Source organism: Canis lupus, chromosome 31 (assembly GCF_048164855.1).
Source record: "Canis lupus baileyi chromosome 31, mCanLup2.hap1, whole genome shotgun sequence".
NCBI classification, from domain to species: domain Eukaryota; kingdom Metazoa; phylum Chordata; class Mammalia; order Carnivora; family Canidae; genus Canis; species Canis lupus.
In genome coordinates this window covers 14760983-14783062 of record NC_132868.1, presented here as the reverse complement: position 1 = coordinate 14783062, position 22080 = coordinate 14760983, and the positions used below count along the sequence as shown (strand labels likewise).

General features: G+C 39.9%; 1 protein-coding gene across 24 annotated transcripts in view; it reads left to right on the top strand.

Moving 5' to 3' along the window:
* The window catches only part of PEX5L (peroxisomal biogenesis factor 5 like), a 320090-nt gene that overhangs the window by 287522 nt on the left and 10488 nt on the right, over positions 1-22080 (top strand). For all 24 annotated transcript variants that reach the window (XM_072807503.1, XM_072807498.1, XM_072807514.1 and 21 more), the window contains 6 exons: positions 12512-12628; positions 15127-15270; positions 18000-18070; positions 19344-19541; positions 20198-20363; positions 20751-20908. In XM_072807503.1, coding sequence (XP_072663604.1) covers positions 12512-12628; positions 15127-15270; positions 18000-18070; positions 19344-19541; positions 20198-20363; positions 20751-20908 — 854 coding nt within the window. The remainder of the gene's footprint in view (positions 1-12511; positions 12629-15126; positions 15271-17999; positions 18071-19343; positions 19542-20197; positions 20364-20750; positions 20909-22080) is intronic.

The window sequence follows — 22080 nt, the reverse complement described above, 5'->3', positions numbered from 1 at the left end:
CTACCTTTCCACCACTCCTTATTCCTTTCCCAGAGTTAAGAGTCTCTCATGTTCTGTCTCCCTCTCTGATATTTTCCACTCATTTTCTCTCCTATCCCCTATAATCCCTTTCACCATTTTTTATATTCCCCATATGAAGGAAACCATATAATGTCCTTCTCCAATTGACTTACTTCACTCAACATAATACCCTCCAGTTCTATCCATGTTGAAGCAAATGGTGGATATTCATAGTTTCTAACAGCTAGGGAATATTCCATTGTATATATAGACCACATCTTCTTTATCCATTTATCTTTTGATGGACACTGAGGCTCCTTCCACAGTTTGGCTATTGTGGACATGGCTGCTATAAACATCGGGGTGCAGGTGTCCCAGCATTTCACTGCATCTGTATCTTTGGGGTAAATCCCCAGCAGTGCAATTGCTGGGTCGTAGGGCAGATATATTTTTAACTCTTTGAGGAACCTCCACACAGTTTTCCAGAGTGACTGCACCAGTTCACATTCCCATCAACAGTGCAAGAGGGTTCCCCTTTCTCCACATCCTCGCCAACATTTGTTGTATCCTAATTTGTTAATTTTCACCATTCTCACTGGTGGAGGTTGATTTGTATTTCCCTGATGGCAAGAGATGTGGAGCATTTTCTCATGTGCTTCTTGACCATGTGTACATCTTCCTCTGTGAAATTTCTGTTCATGTCTTTTGCCCATTTCATGACTGGATTGTTTGTTTCTTGGGTGTTGCATTTAATAAGTTCTTTATAGATCGTGGATACTAGCCCTTTATCTGATACATCATTTGCAAATATCTTCTCCCATTCTGTAGGTTGTCTTTTAGTTTTGATGACTGTTTCTTTTGCTGTGCAGAAGCTTTTTATACTGATTAAGTCCCAATAGTTCATTTTTGCTTTTGTTTCCCTTGCCTTCATAGATGTATCTTGCAAGAAGTTGCTGTGATTGAGTTCAAAAAGGGTGTTGCCTGTATTCTTCTCTAGGATTTTGATGGATTCTTGTCTCATATTTAGATATTTCATCCATTTTGAGTTTATCTTTCTGTATGGTGTAAGAGAATGGTCTAGTTTCAGTCTTTTGCACGTGGCTGTCCAATTCTCCCTGCACCATTTATTGAAGAGACTGTCCTTTTCCCAGTGGATATCTTTCCAGCTTTGTTGAGTATTAGTTGACCATAGACTTGAGGGCCCATTTCTGGATTATCTATTCTGTTCCATTGATCTATGTGTCTGTTTTTCTGCCAGTACCACCCTGTCTTGATGTCCACAGCTTTGTAGTACAACTTGAAATCTGGCATTGTGATGCCCCCGGCTATGGTTTTCTTTTTCGATATTCCCCTGGCTATTTGGGGTCTTTTCTGATTCCACACAAATATTAAGATGATTTGTTCCAACTCTCTGAAGAAAGTCCATGGTATTTTGATAGGGATTGCATTGAATGCATAAATTGCCCTCAGTAGCATAGACATTTTCATAATATTTATTCTTCTAATCCATGAGCATGGAATGTTTTTCCATCTCTGTCTTCTTCAGTTTCTTTCAGAAGTGTTCTATAGTTTTTAGGGTATAGACTCTTTATCTCTTTGGTTAGGTTTATTCCTAGGTATCTTATGCTTTTGGGTACAATTGTAAATGGGATTGACTCCTTAATTTCTTTTTCTTCAGTCTCATTTTCAGAGTAGAGAAATGCCACAGATTTCTGTGCATTCATTTTGTATCCTGCCACACAGCTGAATTGCTGTATGTGTTCTAGCATCTTGGGGTGGAGTCTTTTGGGTTTTCAATGTACAGTACCACATCATCTGCGAAGAGGGAGAGTTTTAATAATTCTTTGCCAATTTGAATGCCTTTTATTTCGTTTTGTTGTCTGATTGCTGAGGCTAGGACTTCTAGTACTATGTTGAATAACAGTGGTGAGAGTGGACATCCCTGTGCTGTTCCTCATCTTAGGGGAAAGGCTCTCAGTTTTTCCCCATTGAGAATGATATTTGCTGTGGGCTATTCATAGATGGCTTATAAGATGCTGAGGAATGTTCCCTCTATCCCTACACTCTGAAGAGTTTCGATATAGAATGGATGCTGTATTTTGTCAGATACTTTCTCTGCATCTATTGAGAGGATCATACGGTTCTTGTTTTTTCTCTTGTTGATGTGATCTATCACGTTGATTGTTTTATGAGTGCTGAACCAACCTGCACCCTGGGGATAAATCCCACTTGGTCATGGTGAATAATCTTCTTAATGTATTGTTGGATCCTATTGGCTGGTATCTTCATGAGAATTTTTCATTTGTGTTCATCAGGGATATTGGTCTATAATTCTTTTTTGTGGGGTCCTTGTCTGGTTTTGGAATCAAGGTAATTCTGGCCTCATAGAATGAGTTTGGAAGTATTCTGTCCCTTTCTATCTTTCGGAAGAGCTTTAGTAGAATAGATATTGTTTCTTCTTTAAAAATTTGATAGAATTCCCCTGGGAAGCCATCTGGCCCTGGACTTTTGTGTCTTAGGAGGTTATTGATGACTGCTTCAAATTTCTTGCTGGTTATTGGTCTGTTCAGGTTTCCTATTTCTTCCTGTTCCAGTTTTGGTAATTTGTGCTTTTCCAGAAATGCATCCATTTCTTCTAGATTGCCTAATTTGTTGACATATCGATGCTGATAATATGTTTTTCAAATGGTTTGTATTTCCTTGGTATTGGTTGTGATCTCTCCTCTTGCATTCATGATTTTATTAATTTGAATCCTTTCTCTTTTCTTTTTAATAAGGCTGGCTAATGGTTTATGTATCTTATTAATTCTTTCAAAGAACCAATTCCTGGTTTTGTTGATCTGTTCTACAGTTCTTCTGGTCTCTATTTCATTAGTTCTGATTGAATCTTTATTATTTCTCTTCTTCTGCTTGGTGTAGGTTTTACTTGCTGTTCTTTCTCCAATTCCCTTAGGTCCGAGGATAGCTTGTGATTTGAGTTTTTTCCATTTTTTTGAGGGAGGCTTATATTGCGATGTATTTCCCTCTTAGGACTGCTTTTGCTGTATCCCAAAGATTTTGAACGGTTCTCTCTTCATTTTTATTAGTTTCTATCAATTTTTTTAATTCTTCTCTAATTTCCTGGTTGACCCATTCATCTTTTAACAGGAGGCACTTTAACATCCACGTGTTTGAGTTTCTTCCAAATTTCTTCTTGTGATTGAGTTCTAGTTTCAAAGCAATGTGGTCTGAAAATATGCAGGGGACAATCCCAATCTTTTGGTATCAGTTGATACCTGATTTGTGACCCAGAATGTGGTCTATTCTGGAGAAAGTTACATGTGCACTTGAGAAGAATGTGTATTCAGTTGCATTCAGATGCAATGTTCTGTAAATATCTGTGAAATCCACCTGGTCCAGTGTGTCATTTAAAGCTCTTTAAGTGAGATGCCTAGGTGGCTCAGCAGTTGACTGCCTGCCTTCGGCCCAGGGCATGATCCTGGAGCCCTGGGATCAAGTCTCACATCAGGCTCCTTGTATGGAGCCTGCTTCTCCCCCTGCTTGTGTCTCTGCCTCTCTCTGTGTGTGTCCCTCATGAACAAATAAATAAAATCTTTAAAAATAAATAAATAAATAAATAAATAAATAAATAAATCTCTTTCCGTTTAACAGCTTTAAGTTTAAGTTTCTTTAGTGATGTTGTGCTTAGAATATCTGTCATTTGCAGAAAGTACTGTGTTGAAGTCTCCTACTATTAGTGTATTATTATCTAAGTATATCTTTACTTTGGTTATTAATTGATTGATATACTTGACAGCTCCCACATTAAGGGCATAAATATTCATGATTGTTAGGTCTTCTTGTTGGATAGACCCTTTAAGTAATACTGTCCCTCTTCATCTCTTACTACAGTCTTTGGGATAAACTTTGATTTATCTGATATGAGGATTGCAATCCCAGCTTTCTTTTGAGGACCATTTGAATGGTAAATGGTTCTCTACCCCTTCATTTTCAGGCTGGAGGTGTCCTTGGATGTAAAATGAGTCTCTTGTAGACAGCAAATGGATGGGTCTTGCTTTTTTATCCAGTCTGAAATCCTGCATCTTTTGATGGGATCATTTAGCCCATTCATGTTCAGAGTAACTATTGAAAGATATGAATTTAGTGTCATCATAATACCTATTCAGTCTGGATTTTTGTGGATTGTTTCTCTGGGCTTCCTCTTTCTTTTACAGGGTCCCCCTTAATATTTCTTGCAAAGCTGGATTGGTTGTCACATATTCTTTCAGTTTCTGCCTATCCTGGAAGCTCTTTATCTCTCCTTCTATTCTGAATGACAGCCTTACTGGATATAGTATTCTTGGCTGCATGTTCTTCTCATTTAGCACTCTGTATATATCATGCCAGCCCTTTCTGGCCTGCCAGGTCTTTGTGGAAAAGTCTTCTGTTAATCTAATATTTCTTCCCATATAAATTAGAGATCTCTTGTCTCTCACTGCTTTCAGGATTTTCTCTTTATCTTTGGAATTTGCAAGTTTCACTATTAAATGTTGAGGTGTGGAATGGTTTTAATTGATGGGGGGGGAGCCTCTCTATCTCTTGAATCTGAATGCCTGTTTCCCTCCCCAAATTAAGGAAGTTCTCAGCTATGATTTGTTCAAATAGATTCTGGCCCCCTGGCCCTGTCAGCATACTCTGGAACCCCAATTATATGTAGATTTTTCCTTCTGAGGCTATTATTTATTTCCCTTAACCTTTCCTTATGGTCTTTTAATTGTTTTACTCTTCTTTCCTCAGCTTCCTTCCTTGCCTTTGACTTATCTTCTATGTTGCTCACTCTTTCTCCCACCTCATTAGGTTAGGACCTCCAGTTTGGATTGCATCTCATTTAATTGATCTTTAATTTTGGCCTGATTAGATCTAAATTCTGCAGTCATGAAGTCTCTTCAATCTTTATGCTTTTTTCGAGAGCCACCAGGGGCTTTATAATTGTGCTTCTGAATTGGCTTTCTGACATTCAATTGTAATCCAAATTGTGTAACTCTGTGGGAGAGTGTACTGTTTCTGATTCTTTCTTTTGTGGTAACTTCTTCCTTCTAATCATTTTGCTCAGTGCAGAGTAGCTGTATGAGTGGGCTGAGTCCAGAATATCAACCACTACCTAAGTAAATTTCACCCTAGGTGATTCTGACAAGGTCAGAGTCCAGAAACTGAAAAGAAAGATCAGAACTAAGTAAAACAAAAGGACCACTAAAGTGAAAAATAAATTTTAAAACAAAGTAATAAAAAATAAAAGGCCAAGAATATTAAAGAAGAAGAAGAAAAGAGAAAAAAGAAAAAGTAAAGAGGAAAGAAAAAGAAAAAAAGGAGAAGAAAAAAGGGGGGGGCTGGGAAATGGTGGTGGTGACAAAGTTGTAATAAAGGGAGAATGTAGTCTACCTAAAAGGTCCTAGAGGGCGATCCTCTGGGTCCTGAGTGTATTAAGTTCTCTATGTTAGAAGATGCTCAGTCCCAAATTTATATAAACCAGAAACATTGTGGAGAGCCCCACCACTGACCACCAAAACATAAATGAGATAAAAGAGGGGGGCAGAATGGGAAGGAAGAGAGAATATAATCTCACAGAATGAACCAGCACGGTATACCACTTGGTTCTGGGTGCATGCTGGTCACGTTTTAGAAGGTATTAACTTCCACCATTGTAGAACAAAATGAGGCAGAGAAAACAAAAAACACAGAACAAAACAAAACAAACAAAAAAAAATCTTGTATATCTCCCAAAAATAAATTGAGTATGTTGAAGGGACTCTAGAAGTGGAAAATATATCTAAGACCTGTAATTGTAGAAGTATGAAAGTCAAAAAAGAAGAAACTTAAAAATGAAGAGGTGGTAAAATATTGTAGTTAAGGTGGGAAAAGAGAAAAAATATTGGAAATTTATAGTCTTATGTAAAAACAAGTTGTACTGGAAAAAGGAAAAAGAAAAAAAAACAAGGCAGGGTATCCTCTGGTAAGTCCCTCCACTTCCCCTGGAGCTCTCCAGCGCGGCTTGGTCAAGAATTTGCTCTTCCCCTGTCTTCCAGCTGGTCTTCTGAGGGAGGGGCTGTTGTGCTGACTCTCGGGTGTGTGCACCTGGGGGAGCTGCCCCGCCCTTGCCAGGTGCACGGCTCAGTGGGAGCTGTTGATCCTGTGAGGCCCCTGCTCCCTTGGCGCCCCGCTCCATCCCAGGCACGGGGTGACACAGGAACAACCCCACTGGCGGCGGCCAGCTCTCCAGCCCTGGAGTCAGCTCCCCGCGGAACTCCCGGCTCCCAGTCCGCAGGGGCCTGGATGCTCGGGGGGCGGGGGCGCCGATCTGCACAGCTCGGGGCCGCCCGGGCCTCCGCCTGTCCAGGGGGAGCGCAGGATCCCGGCTGTGTCCCCCGCGCCCTGGGCTCCGGGGCCTGCGCCACTGGGATCGCTCCCGGGCCGCAGCCCCCTCCCGCGGAGCCGCCGCCTGAGCCGCCCCCGAGCTGCTCCCGGGCCCCACCAGGCGCGCTCCAGCCCTTTACCCGCTCAGCCCCGGGTGTGGGCGCTCTCCCCCGGGCGCCCCTCCTCTGTTAGTGACCCCGGGACCCTGGGGGCTCCACCGCCCCCCCTGGGATCCTGCCCGAGTTCCCTGCCAGCGCCTTTCCCTCGGGGAAGAACCTGGTGCGGATTTTTCAAGTTCCCGCTTCTCCGGGGGGCGGGGGGGCTCTCCTGTCCCGAGGCTCCCGCCGCCCCCTTAGCCCGGCTCCTCGCGGGCCCCTCCCCCACTGGATGCTTTTTTATTTTATCTTTCCCGCCTTCCTATCTTGTTAGAGGTGAAAACCCTTCTCTGTAGCGATCCGGCTGTTCTCTCTTGACATCTCAGATCGGATCGAGGTCGCAGGTGTTCAGGATGGTTTGAACGTTACCTAGGTAGGTTGCGGGGGCCGGGTGAGCTGAGGACCCTGCTCCTCCGCCACCTTGCCCCGCCTCTCCAATTCCTTCATTCTTAATAGGACAAGTTTTAAGCACTTCACATACATTGTTTTCCTTCATCTGCACAACCACCCTACAAGACTTTTTACATTTTACAAATGAGGAAACCAAGTTCAAGAGGTGAGCTAAATGGCCAAAGGTCTTGTGACAGGGTATGTGGCCAGTATTGCAGCCCATTCTATCTGATGCCAAAGCCCATGCGTTTTCTTGTCTATACTGTTTAGACTGACAGAGGGGCATGTGTGACAAGCCCATTTCTTATCTCAGAGACTTTATAAATTTTGAGCTTTCCTGTTGACACAATAAATCAATTAATTAATAATGTTGCATTCTGATACTCAAAGTCATAAGAGACTATAGAATTCATCCAGTCAAACAATATGTGAATCATCTTTACAAGTGCTCCTCACATTGGTCATTCCACTTCTGTGGAAAGATCTCTAATGTTAGGGCACCTGGGTGGTTTAGTTGATTAGGCATCTGACTCTAGATTTCAGCTCAGGTTATGACCTCAGGGTTGTGAGATGGAGCCCCGCATCAGGCTCCATGTTGGGAAAACCATCCCTCTGAGGAAGAAACAGCCCATTACATTTTTAGCATTTGATAAAAATCTGTCCCCCAGGAGCTTCCAGTCACTCACCCTAGTTCTTCTGTCTGTAAGACAAGGCTAAGCCTGCTTACTCAGCTCCACCATCCTTCTGAGCCTTGCTTTACCAATGAATTGCTTCATAAACTGGGTTACTCTTGCCCATTCACTCTTGCCGGAATAAACTCCAGTTTGCCAATGACCATCACTATGTGGGACACCCAAGGATGTACCCAGAACTCAAACTAATTCTGACCAATTGAAATTCTATCCCATCCTCAAACAGGGTGGTAAGCATCTATTCTTACAGCCCCAGGTTGAATATGTTCTTTGGGCAGCCGCATGGAATCTTTGACTAATAGTAGCCTTTAGTCAATAAGAGATGTGAGTGAGGATGTTTCAGCCACACTTTGCTAGCCTAGGCTATTGGATCCCAGGGCAATAAGATCCCTCTTACTGATCTACACATAGTTTTACCTCAACAGAAATTGTTTGTCATGCCAAATATCTTATCCAAACTTGCACAGTGATTTTCATTCCTTGCCATGCAAGGGCTGCTCTCATTTCTTTTGCATGTAGAGAATGGATTGTTTATATTTTGATCCAGTGGCAGTCAATGGATATCTAAAGAAGCAAAAAGAAAGACTCCTCACAGGCACAATGGGCATATCATCTCACATCAAACAGTTCTTTCACAGCACAACCCTAGGATCCTTCTACTCAACAGTTATGCCTGACCACAAAATTGAAAGTATCTCTATTTTAACTCGAGGATAACCAAAATAGACTGGTGAATGGGAAGTAGCAATATGCTAGTCTTTCTTAAAATGCCCTGGTTCTAAATTAAATTGCTTATTTTTTTATTCTTTATATTTTAATTTAATTAGTAGTAATTGTGTCATGGTTCTTATAGAAATTTTTATTTTCTAGTTTTACAATCAAAAGTAAAGGGAAAATGCTTTAAAGTATAATTTTTAGAGATCAGCAAATAGGCTAGAAGCCCTCTTCCTGTCCCACTTATTCCGACCTTCTGAGTCAATCTGCATAGACAAAGAAACCTGAGCTATTGTGTAATCAATTCAGTCTTCTTACTTTACAAATGACAAAAAACAATGTACAAATGGGTTTAAATGACTTGTCCAAGTTTATAAGGAAAATAGAAGCTTCTAGCACACATCTTTCTTCTAACCACTGGTTCACAATATTAGTTCAAAGGAACTCAGAGAAATAAGAGATTCCTCTAGTGTAGGGTCTTTGGAGAAATTGAAATTGAGAAGAATTTGTGTTTTTTTAAGATTTTATTCATTTATTTAGAGAGAGTAAGAGAGAAAGCATGTGAAAGGAGCAGGGGGCAGAGGGAGAGGGAGTGAGAGAATTTCAAGCAGACTCTGCTGTGAGCACCAAGCCTGCCACAGGGCTCCATCTCACCACCCTGAGATCATAACCTGAGCTGAAATCAAGAGTCAGGCACTTAACGGACTGAGCCACTCAGGCACCTCAGAAGTACTTTTTAACCAAATCTTACTTTTTCACAAAAATAATATGTTAGCAATAGAAAACTTAGGAAATGCTGTAAAACACAAAGAAAGGTGATAGGACAATTACTCATAATCCCATCCTGTGAAGGTAATGCTACTGATACATTATTCTACAACATGTTTTTTTCCCAACATGTTTTTTGTTGTTTTCTATCACTATGATCACACTACCTATGAAGGAACAGTATAACTCAAGGCCTGCTCCATGTTGTAACAACTCTTCATAAATATCATTTTATGCTACATGATAGTCTTTTTTTTCCATAATCGTCTTAACTTTGCTCCAATTTTTGAATAATTAGGTAGCTGGGAAAGATTTAAATAAAGAGAGGAAAGGTATCTAGAAGAGGATATGTATTTACAGCAAATTACAACAGCAAGATACTCATTGACGTGTATTTGTGCTTTGAGGTTGTAAATGATCTTTCATTCTTTCTTTCGTGATACAGAAACACTAATAAGCACACTTATTGCTTATTGAACATCTTCCATGTGTTTCATGTAAATATATTTTCTTATTTAATCCTCATAATGACTAACCAAGATCATCATTGTATGTTCATTTTAAAGACAAGGAAAATGAGATCTAGAGGAGTCAAGGGTCTAGCAGAAGGTCAGTGATGGAGTCATATTTGTTCCCAGGCCCATCTGAGGAGAGAGCTGCTTTTCTTAACCACTCTAATACATACCCCAAGTTTCTCATGAAACTTACCATCAGGAAGCTATTTTAAAAATGAAAATGGATTGCCAATAGCTCATTTCTGGTGTAAGCAGAAAACTTATTCCCTGTAGAGTGTCCATAAACAATCCATAAAATCCCAGAACAGCTGAGAAAATCATCAATACATAAAATTCCCTCAGTCTTATCTACAGTGGTGAAAATTCAACTATGTTACAGGTTTCCTGAAAAATGATTAGAAATAGAAAAAAGAAGCAGTGTTAATTGCAGTTATGTGAATGAAGCCTGGATTCTGAGGCTGGATAAAAATTGATTGTGCTAAAAGTAGTCATCTGTAATTAAATGAATCTGTGCTGTGCACTTTAATTAGCAGAACTTATTCTAAGTGGTAACAGTAAGTCCTGGTGTATCTCATTAAATGAAAGCCTGGCAGCCTCACCTTCACGGAGGTCCTGTTGTCTACCACAGTCTTATTTCTGCATCCATGGCTCTAATCTGAAGCTGCAGGAAAAGTGATGCATCCTTTTGTAATCAAGATGTACACGTTATGAAATCATTCTTTCATTCAGAAGACTTGGGAAAATCAGTAAATGTTATAAAATTCACTTGTAGATTTATCTTAGTTTCTATGCAGACAAGTTGCACCTATGCCTTTGAAAAGCTATTCAAGAAGATGAGTCTCCAAAAATATTTTCCAAATTTTTTTCCAAATTCCTTAGTATCTAAATATTCAGGTTTCTGGTATTTAAAAAAGGATAGATATTTGTTCTTTTTTATTGTCATTTTGAACTTTAAAAAAAATTAGAACAGCAATGCATAGTCATAGAAAATTCGGAAAGTGCAGAGAAGTATAAAGAAGCAGAAAAAAAAATCGCCCATCATCCATTCAAAGACAGATTACTCTTAACACGGCAGCATATTTCCTTCTAGTTTTTCATTAAGCCATTGCTTTAGTATACCTGAGATCATTCTGTTTGCATAATGCGGTATTCTACTAAAAATTGCTAAAGAAGAAATTTGGAGTTTTACTCCTAACCTTAACCTGGATAAGTGGTAGCCATTCCATGTGCTTCTAGCATCTTAGACACAGTCAAGGTGCCTGCTGCTCTGACCCTTCGTCAAGGGGAGGCCTCTGCTGAAGGGACAGGACCCATCCCTGTGGGAGGAAGGAGTATTGTGGACATAATAAAGGAGAATTACAGGGCCAGACTGGGATTAATCACACTGGGCTGGCCCTTATTCTTTGAACATTTATATCCAGAAGAAATAAGCTTATAATTATCATTCAGAGTAACTTTGAAGAGTTCCCACCATAGAGTAATGACACGAGGGTCACGTAGAGGGTAAAGTAGAAGGTAAGGCTAGAAGGACTGAAAGGTCAAGGGAAGCCTTGATGGTATGTCAGCAAGTCACAGGACTTAGAATCATAGAAATTGAGATTTGCAGGTAAGAGTATGCATCTCAGTCCCAGATTCAGGTGTTTAAGCAACAATATCCCTTGTTTTCTTTAAAGAAAATTAAGTGGTTTGCAAGCACCTCTCTTACACTTAGTCTTGGACACCAATTATGTGGTGCCAGAAATCAAGGACAGAGTCTCCATTTTCTTGTCTGTCATGCTGATGGCTAACAGCCAACAAGCCCCAAATGGGTCCTTGAAATCCAGGTTCTGCCAATGTCCCTGCCATGTTGAAATCAGAGTTGAAGTCAGCCCCCAGTCATACCCTCTGTCACCCTCTTGGAAGTCAGGCCAATTCACAAGGAAAAACTTAAAAGCTCAGCCCCAGTCTCCCACTCATCTCAGAATCCACGACCCTTCTTCTCTTTCCCACCCCGGGGAAGTTCCCCTTCATCTCTTAGTTCTTTAAAATATTTCCCATTTTTCCTCACACCAGGACACCCAAAGTCCTCTCTTCGGGCTCAACAAAATAGAAGCCAACCAGGGACAGTTCTGGCAGAAAATTGCTGCCTCTGTCCTCCCCTGAAGTAAAGCAGAGCAAATGACCTGGTTTTGCTTTTGGAAAACATAAAGGAAAATTATAAGGAGAAAAACACAAAGTAATATTTTTCCAAAAAAAATCAGCCTGCCATAGACAAGACTTTGACTAAGAGGACTCAAGTTCACATCAAAAGCCAAGGTCCTTCATTCTTTAGCCCCAGGAGGCCCTTTTTGCCATAGGTGATAAGCATGGGCTTGGAAGCCACACTGGGGTTCTGATCCTATGCAATCCCAGCTTTGTGACCATAATCAATTTTCCCCCAGCACAGTGCCTGGCACAGAGTAGGGTCAACTAATGTTATTCTCCTTTGTCCATAGTCGGCTGCTTACCCAAGTCACTTGGCCATCCAGTCCCAAAGCCATTGCTCTAATTCCTCATATCCTGAGAGCAACTCTAAGACCATCCCTCCTAAAATGTGTGCCCAGTACCCACACTTGAAATGTTCAAGTAATGGATTTTTAGCTGAATTTGGTATACATGATCCTCGTCCTTCAGATGGTAACTATTTTCCCGCTGGAGAAAGTCCCAAATAATCCAATTCAACACTCTGACCACTAAGTACCCTCCAGGAGCTCTTCAACCATGAGTATCATTGGAGGTGGCCAGTTTGAACATTTTATTCCTCCTCAGAATTCATTTTGACCTCTGAGGAAAATTGTCTTTCTAGAAATAAAGCAGGTGACATAGCATGTTCTTAAATTCATCTCTCTTTATTTCTCCTGTCTACTAGTCAGATACAGAGTTTTGGGATAAGATGCAAGCAGAATGGGAAGAAATGGCCCGGAGGAACTGGATATCAGAGAATCAAGAAGCTCAGAACCAAGTTACAATCTCGGCTAGTGAGAAGGTGACTGATTCTGTTCTTATACATGCTGACCAGTTTTCTCAACCTCTTTGCATGGTATTTTTATAAAGTAGTCATTAACTATTTTGCAAAAAAATCAAGAATCAAACAGACAAACCGATCCCAGTCTGACCTAGAAGATATTCTGGTGGATGAAAACAATACAATTAGCCAATGTGCAAAGACAGCAAAGCTGGAATGAAATACTCTTAGTTTTATTAATTCTAATACAGTTTGGCAGCCAACAAGAACTTGCATCTTGACTGCTGGCAAATACTGACATTGAGAGTGTGTTGGAACAAGAACTGGCTAATCTCATAATACTTTTTGTCAGCCATTCACATGAGCCGTGTGAATGAGCTAACAGAAATGGTATCGGTCGATAGTGGAGTGAAGTAGGGGCTTAGATCTCTATTTCACAGGTGGTCCTTACACAGCTAACAAAGAAACTCAGTGGAAAAGATACCCTTCACACCCTTCACACCCTTCACACAGCAGGTCAAGTCCCAAGGGGATTCCTCAAAGATACTCCCCTGAAAGGAGCCCCAGCAAATGTGTGAGTTCAGTGAAGAACCAGCCAAATTACCCACAAAGTCCCAGTTGCCTTTGGGTTTAAGCTTTTAAAAACATTTGGCGGGAAAAAATTAATATAAATACATACATACATACATACATACATACATACACTTGGTGAAGAGGTGAGGAGCATTTAAAAAAATAAATTTAAATGACTTGAAAGAAAAAGATATGGAATTTCCTTACTCAAGGAAAAACCATATATACACAAATAAGTGTGTCTTATGGATTTTTTTTGTGGTAGAGGAAATCTCAATTAATAGCTCTGGATAGCTTCCATTTGTTCAATCCAAAATATTTACCCACCTAGCAATAGATACGATGATGAATAGTTTCCAATCTTAGGGAATTTTTAATCTACAGTCATTAAACTGTCTTCTCCTAGTATTCTCTGCCCCTCAGTAGGTTAGGTAATCTCATAAAATCGGAGCAACTATCTTATTAAAAATAACTCTTTTCCACAAAGAAATAAAAAATGAGCAAGAAAAAGAAAACATTGCTACAGATTGTCAGACTCTAGGCTATAAATCATGCCCCCGAGGCATGGGTGGACCCCTGAGCTCCTCACCCCTGGGACCCCATATATGTAACACCACTACATAAACTAGTTATACCCTGTGGCTTTGATAAGGGGGTTTGTCTTTCTCAGCAACAATAGAGAACGGAAGTCTCCATTTAATCTATTTTAAAACCTTAGTAGCACTCTTAACAGACTAGCTTATTTGTATCTATGAAATCAGAAGGGTATTGTGATCATCTATGCTAGTAAGGCTGCAACAAATAATTTCTCTCAGATATTTCCAATGAGGGTTTAACTTGGGACAAACTTCTCAAAAGCAATTCAGTTATACATATCAAGGGCCTCAAAATAGTTCATAGTCTTCAGTCTAATAAAGCTGTCTGGAAGCCTATCCCAAGGTAATCATATGCAGACAAAAATTTGCAATGAGGGTTTCACTGTAACTTTATTTATGATAACAAAAAAAATAAAAGTAACTTGAATGCCCAAAAGTAGGAGCTTGATTAAATATGTTTTGGCACGGGATCCCTGGGTGGCGCAGTGGTTTAGCGCCTGCCTTTGGCCCAGGGCGCGATCCTGGAGACCCGGGATCGAATCCCACGTCAGGCTCCCGGTGCATGGAGTCTGCTTCTCCCTCTGCCTGTGTCTCTGCCTCTCTCTCTTTCTCTGTGACTATCATAAATAAATAAAAATTAAAAAAAGAAAAATATGTTTTGGCACAATGTAAATAGTTTTAAAAACTAAAACTAAGTGGGGCTTAAGCTACAAAGCTGCATATATGCTATGAGCTTATTTGTTTAATTTATATATTCATAGAAAAATATTATTTGTACATTCTGTATAATTTCAGTTTTTTAAATAAAAGATCTATAACTTTAAGACATGCATTCTCAATGGGGCAAATATAGGCCCCTGGGGGCAAAAACTGGTCCAAGGAGCAAGAAGATAAAAAAATATCTTAGATAATAGAATGGTTTGTAGCTCTCCAAAGGGTCGCAGTATATATACATACAGATTATAGTATGTGGCATTTAACATTTCAAGGCAATTGGATGGTTGCACTTAGCAAAAATACATCCAAAACTTGGTATTTTTTAAATCTTGGGGGAAATGACTAAAACAAAAAAAGCAAAACAGTAATAGAAAACAACTCAAAAATATTAGCAGTGATATTTAAATTGTGGCATTATGGGTGACTATTTGCTTCTTTTTTATATTATTCAATAACAAAATACTATCCTCTAAAATTTATATAATGAAAATGTACTACATTCAAAGGAAGGACTAAAAACCAGTCATTTAAGTTAAATTATAAATAATTTAAATTAAAATTCAAAAAGAGCTCTGAATATAAGAATGAAGAGATTAACCAATGGATCTCATATTGCCCTTTTCCGTGTTGTAGGGATATTACTTTCACACTGAAAATCCCTTCAAGGACTGGCCTGGAGCATTTGAAGAAGGCTTGAAAAGACTGAAGGAAGGGGACCTGCCGGTCACCATCCTGTTCATGGAAGCAGCGATTCTTCAGGACCCAGGAGATGCAGAGGTATTATTTTCCCTTCATCCTGCTAAGCTCACCAAGTGGTGGCATGTGAATGAGGGACAGAGGACACCACAGAGCTCTACCAAATAAAGGCTCCCAAAGGAGTTAACCTGGCTTACTCTGCTGTGTGTTTATAAGTTACAAATAGGTATCTGTCCTCTAACCAAATGGCAGTATTTATAGTGTCCAAAAATAAGAGAGTGGGGTCAACCAAAATTGCCAACTGGGAGGCTCAGCAGTAGTTTTCAGGGGGCACGGCACAGTTTTGTCATGAGCCACAACATCTCTCACCCTTGGTTAACTCACTCAGCATTAACTGAGTACATACTGTGTCCCAAAAATTGTGCCAGGCACTGGCTTTGTATATGGAAGAGCTGGAAAAAGGAAACTTGGAAAGATACATTTGTGGTCTATCTGAAGAGACAAGCAAATAAATCAATGCCATGTAATAAATGCAATGTCAGAGTATGCACAGGATGCTAGGGGAGCAGAGAGCAAGGCTTCTGAACGGGCCTCCCTCTACAATTAAATCTGAAGCTGAGTTTTGAAGGAGGAGGGGGCTTAATTAAAGATAGCAGAAGGGTATTAAGAGGAAGTGGTTTGTGTGTGGGCAGTGGAGCATGAAACATCATTCCAGGGAAGAGAGGGGAGGAGATGATGACAGGAGAGGAAGAGGCAGGTAAGAGCCTAAACCTCAGGAAAGCCAAGGGAACCACTAGGGACTCTACTCAGCAGAGGGATACAATCAGATCTTCATGTTCTCTGAGGTGTGGAAGGTGATGGAGACAGAGGCCAGGAGACCACCCAAAGAGGCTTCCGCCATCTGACCTCAGTCCACTATATTTTCAAACCTGCGAAGGACTGTAATAAGATAGTGGCATGTGTGACGTCTTTTTTTAGTTTGGAGGTAATTTTCAGGAATTATGTTATAAAGAATATTCCTCATCAGGAATTTGCAGAAATTTTAGGGAAGGCTATATATGGTGCCAAGATAGCAATATAGAATAATGGTTAAGATTCCAGGCTGTGCTGTCCTAACCATGTGGGTTCAAATCTCTGCTCTACCACTCATGAGCCATGAGCCCTGTGACCTGGGACAGGTCATTTAAACCATCTCAGTTCCATTTCTTCATATGTAAAATGGAAATCACAATTATAATGACTAGCTCATTGGGTGTTATGAGGATTAAATTAGTTCATACAAATAATGTGCTTAGTTCAGTGCCTTGGTGCATCAATAATCCCTTCATTATTATTGTTGGGTGTACTTAAAGTTTGTATAGGAAGGATGTGTAAACTGATCACTAGGCTAAAGTTCTGATATCTTGTTAGTCAAAAGATTGACAGTGAAATGAGATTGAACTGAGAATTGGAACTGTGAACCAAAATATTGGAATTTTTAAGAAGATATACAAATTACTGTGGAAGAGAAAGTCATTTGTTATGTCAGATTCATAAATGAGAAGATTAGAGCACTGAGTAACTAATGGTTCCCAATCAAGGATCCAGGGTTTCTGAATCTTGGAGACCCCAAAATTCAGATAACAAACAATCTATGAACAGTGAAAATGACATCATGCTCAAAGGCTAGTGAGAAACTCTCAGACAGTGACTGTTTCATCAAGCTTAAGAAGCATTCTAAGATGGGGCACCTGGGTGGCTCAGTGGTTGAGCGTCTGCCTTGGACTCGGGTCATGATTTCAGGGTTCCGGGACCAAGTTCTGTATCAGGCTCCCCATTGGGAGCCTGCTTTTCCCTCTGCCTATGTCTCTGCCACTCTCTCTGTGTCTCTCATGAATTAAAAGAAGAAGAAGAAGAAGAAGAAGAAGAAGAAGAAGAAGAAGAAGAAGAAGAAGAAGAAGAAGAAGAAGAAGAAGAAGAAGAAGAAGAAGGAGAAGAAGCATTCTAAGATGTATGGAAAGTGAAACCAAAATAGGGGCTGCTGTGTGTACATTTAAAAGATTAAGAAGAATCACAGACTTGGGGGGGATAATCAGTATTTTTTATGGGTTTATGTGGCATCAGTAACAATAACTAAGGATGGGAAAAGTCAATATAATTTTTACATCTTCTGGATGACTCTATGTATCTTCATATAGTTTTGCTTTAAAATGTCTGTAGGCAGGAGAGTTATGTACTCCCCAAATTCTTTCAAATCCATAAGGATAAGTGTAGGCTATAAAATTATGTATGCATTATATTGCATTTTCTATGTGCTTTATACTTTTCATCAGTGATATTAGAGCAGTGAACACATTAGAGTGGAGGATTTTGTTTTATCTTCCCTATTTCCTAAATTATCTGTTAGCTCCTATAATAATAGTTAGACTTGCATTTATAAAAACTTATTTTATTTTGTACATCTTGAGATTCCTTACTTTATAAAGTCTAGACTCTTGAGCTACATTTTTGGGTTATTTTACATCCCTTTTCCCCATAAATGCCTAATTTTATATATTTATCTCTTGGTTTTATGACACCCAATATCATGAAATCTCAGATACTCAAATGTTTCCATGGGTCACAGGAGACTAAATGCTGAGAATCTGTCAATAATGGCAAAGGATCTTGACCCAGATGTCTGAAGAGCCTTTGATTAAAGAAATGCTTGTGATATTTTTCCCTTTTTCAAGACTCTCACATCTGAGACAGGTTATTCTGCATAGAGGGGTCTAAAGCACATGAGTGAATCTGCTTCCTCTTGCAATGTTGACCTCAGTTGTTTTTTGTAGGCATGGCAGTTCCTCGGGATAACCCAGGCAGAGAATGAAAATGAACAAGCTGCTATTGTCGCCCTCCAGAGGTAGATGAAGCTAAATGTAAAATCATGGGTGGGGTAGACACTTGTTAATGGCCTTCCTGTTTATCTTGTCTTTTGACCCTTAAGTACAAAGAATTTGGCCAGGAGAAGTGCTAAGATGCTACATATTACACTAAGCTGTAGGAAACAAGAATTTATGAACAAATAATATTCCTAAATCGCAGTGTTTTGTCAACCACAAATCAGTTGACCTTCATTGGCACAAAAGTGTTTATGTCAAAAGCGATCATAAAATAGACTTATTACATATATAGTCCCTCTTAACTTTCTAGCCTTCTGCACACTTGAAAGTTGTTTTCAGGAAAAACATACTCAAAATAATCTCTGTAATTTTAGGTCCATGTGTCTATAGAGAATCTCCTAAAATAGCTTCAGTGACCTGCAAGTGTAACTACTAAGCCCCTGACTAAAAGTCTAGACTACTTTGGGTGGATGTAGCATCACACTTTACTTGATTAGAACCCCCGTGTAAACCCTGGAAAAATCACCTCTACTGATTCGACTTCTCCTTTCCCTTTACAACATGTAATCCCTATATAATCTCTCCCTACAGCACCTATGTAGGTACAGTGTAGGGTTTGCTACACCAAATCTACTCCAGGGACTACCAGTTTCATTATCATCTGGGAGCTTGTCAGACCTGCCCAGCCTCAGGCCCACCACAGGCCAACTGTACTACATAATCTGCATTTTACCGGATCCCCAGATGATTCTCATGCCAGAGGCCAGTGGAATAGCATGAGGAGGAGGAGCTGTAACCTGTGCCTTCTATAAACCCACATCGGTAGTCTAGAAACACAGGAATTTATCTCTTCTTTATAAAACATTGTACAGCCTTTCATCTCTGAATATCCAAATTTACCTCAAGTCAGTTTGCTTTGTGGATCTGATATGTTTAATACATCAATAGCAGAGCTTCGCTAAAACAATGCTATCCTCTCCTCATGAAATAAACTTCTAGTAAATTTTGTGCAAGGATTAGCCACCTTTTTTATAGTTTTAAAGCCATATATTAAATTATCAGAACTAGCGCTCATCGAGATACGTTTTAACTTTCTTACCAACATACTTAGGTCCCAATTTTCACATAGATAAATATGGTATCGCCCAAAGATTTAACATAACTTAGCCATGCTTTTGCACCATTTAGTTAATAAAGACCTTTAATTTCCTAAAAAACTGTTAGACCCTGGCTCAGGAATAATCTGAAATTGGCTATTTATTTATTTACCTATTTATTTATGCCTTCTTGCAGGTGCTTAGAATTACAGCCCAACAACCTGAAAGCTTTGATGGCTTTGGCTGTGAGTTACACTAACACAGGCCATCAGCAGGATGCCTGTGAAGCTCTAAAGAATTGGATTAAGCAAAACCCAAAGTACAAATATCTTGTGAAGAGCAAGAAGGGATCTCCTGGCCTTACCCGGAGGATGTCCAAGTCTCCAGTTGATAGGTATCTTTCTAATTAAATTACAGTCGGCAGTAAACACCTATTTACACAGTCACCATAAGGGTAATGAACAAGCCTCACCAGTACCAATTCCAGTGTGGTTGTAGGACTGCTAGAAGAGCAATCTGATGGAAAAGATTGATGCTGGGACCAGAACCAACGAACAGACATGTGATCAAGATTGTGGGCACTCACAGATATCCAAGTACCATAATTTAAAGCAAAATGCCATGGACACATAATTAACCTAAAATAAATTATAAAATTTGCCAACCTCTAGAAAGCCTGAGAATTGGGTATGAGGAAAAACGGAAGTCCTTTCTTCTAGGGATTTTGTTTCTATCAGCAATAAATCATGACGTTAAATTCATCCTCACGGAGCCCTGAGGTTCTCCACATTGGCACTCACAGGGTCAATAGAACTCTCCTTGTGAAGACCTTCCTTAGCACAGTCTGTTTCTGTGTACAATGAAATAATTCATGAAAATCAGCAGGTATTTTTTTTTAATATGCAGTATGAATAGTCCTTCTCATTAAGCGAAGATCTCTTAAGCAAGATTTTTCCAGCCTGTAATGTTCTCTTGGAACAGAGGACATAATAACAAATAATATATGTTCAGACTATTTGGAATACACATCTCAATTTTTTTCCCTTGTAGCTCTGTTTTGGAAGGAGTTAAGGAATTATATCTGGAAGCTGCCCACCAAAATGGAGATATGATTGATCCAGACCTACAGACAGGTCTGGGGGTTCTGTTCCACCTGAGTGGAGAGTTTAATAGAGCAATAGACGCATTTAACGCTGCCTTAACGGTTCGGCCAGAGGTAAGTACACAACAAGAAACCCTAAGGTTCTTTGTTAAAAATAAGTTCTCACAGGCTACACTCTGCACATTTCTGCTGCATCTTATTTCCCTGCATCCAATGGTTTAAAGTGATCGGGACTAACAATATGCTACTGTGGCTGTTAATACTCAGGTACTTCAAATAGAAACATGAATTGCCTGACAGCATCCAACGTAGCTGCTCTTTGTTGAACTAATGTCATTTCACAAAGTCATTCATACCATTTTTTGAGTAATTCACCACCATCATGGTCCCTATCCGTGAGCCCTGGATAAATTTTAGCCAGCATCCTTCTTCTTGCAAGAAAGATGGGAGTACCCTGCCACTGTGGCTCGTGCCAGTTTTTAGCTCTGATTTTGTCATCAGGACTATTCCTTATGGAACCGTCTCGGGGCAACGTTGGCGAACGGAGACCGCAGTGAGGAAGCTGTGGAGGCCTACACACGAGCCCTGGAGATCCAGCCAGGCTTCATCCGATCCAGATACAACCTGGGAATCAGTTGCATCAATCTGGGTGCCTACAGGTATAGTAGGGTGGTAGGCTGAGGACCAGGAGCCACACTCTCAGGGCTCAGGTGGGATAAACAACCTGAAAGATTGTTTCCCCAGTGAAAATACCTCCTTTTATAGGAGTAGCCCTCCTCCTCTTATTAAGGGTACATTTGAACCTTTGCATCCGGAGGCCTGTTGAAGCAGGAACAATTTGCTTCAGTGTTTCTCAGTCTTTGCAGAGCAGCAAACACAAAGGCATCTTGTGAAATGCAGATTCCCAGGCCCCTCCCCCAGAGACTTCCATTCAGGCAGCCTGGGTTGGTGCAAGTATTAATGCCTCCAAGGGCAACTCTTTGAGAAACTTGAACAGTTCATTTCCCAGGTAAAGAAAAAGGGAACCTTGAGGGGTGGGGGCAGGAAGACTCAGCAAAATGACTTAAGAAGGTCTAGGGCCAGTTTTGGGCAAAGCACAACCAAAAATCCAGGTTGTTTCAAACTACTTTGCCAATAAGGTTAGTTAAAATATTTTAAAGAAAAAATTTTTTTCTTTAAAAAAATTTTAAATGGTGGGTTTATGGCTTAAAATGTCTTTCTTGTTCTCTTATCCCTCATCATCCAGTCTATAACCTATATCCTTTTTCCTCACCAACTGAATCCCTAAATGACCTTTATTTCTTTTGGGTAATGAACATATAAGTAAGGAGCACCTGGGTGGCTCAATTCATTCAGCATTTGTCTTCAGCTCAGGTAGTGATCTCAGGGTCCTGGGATCAAGCCCCCACATCAATCTCCCTGTTCAGGGAGGAGTCTACTTCTCCCCCACTGTGTGCACTCTCTATCTCACATAAATAAATAAAATCTTTTTTAAAAAAAGTAAGTATAGGTCATTTTTCTTTCTTTTTCTACTTTTCATGCTTTCTAAATAAATAGGTATTACTTTCACAATTGGAAGAAAGAAAACTGTTGGTTTTAAATCCCATAAAAAAACATAAACCCTTTCTCATTCTCAAAAAGAGCCAGGTTTTTAGAATCAGAAAAGCTTCAAATCACAGCTCTGCCATTTACTGGTTTTGTGACACTGGGCTCATAACTTTGAGCCTCAATTTCTTCAACATGCTTTAAAAAAAAGTAGTAAAATAATATTTAACCTACAGGATCCTTGTGCAGATTAAATGTAAATTGCCTAAGCATGGAGCCATAGTTG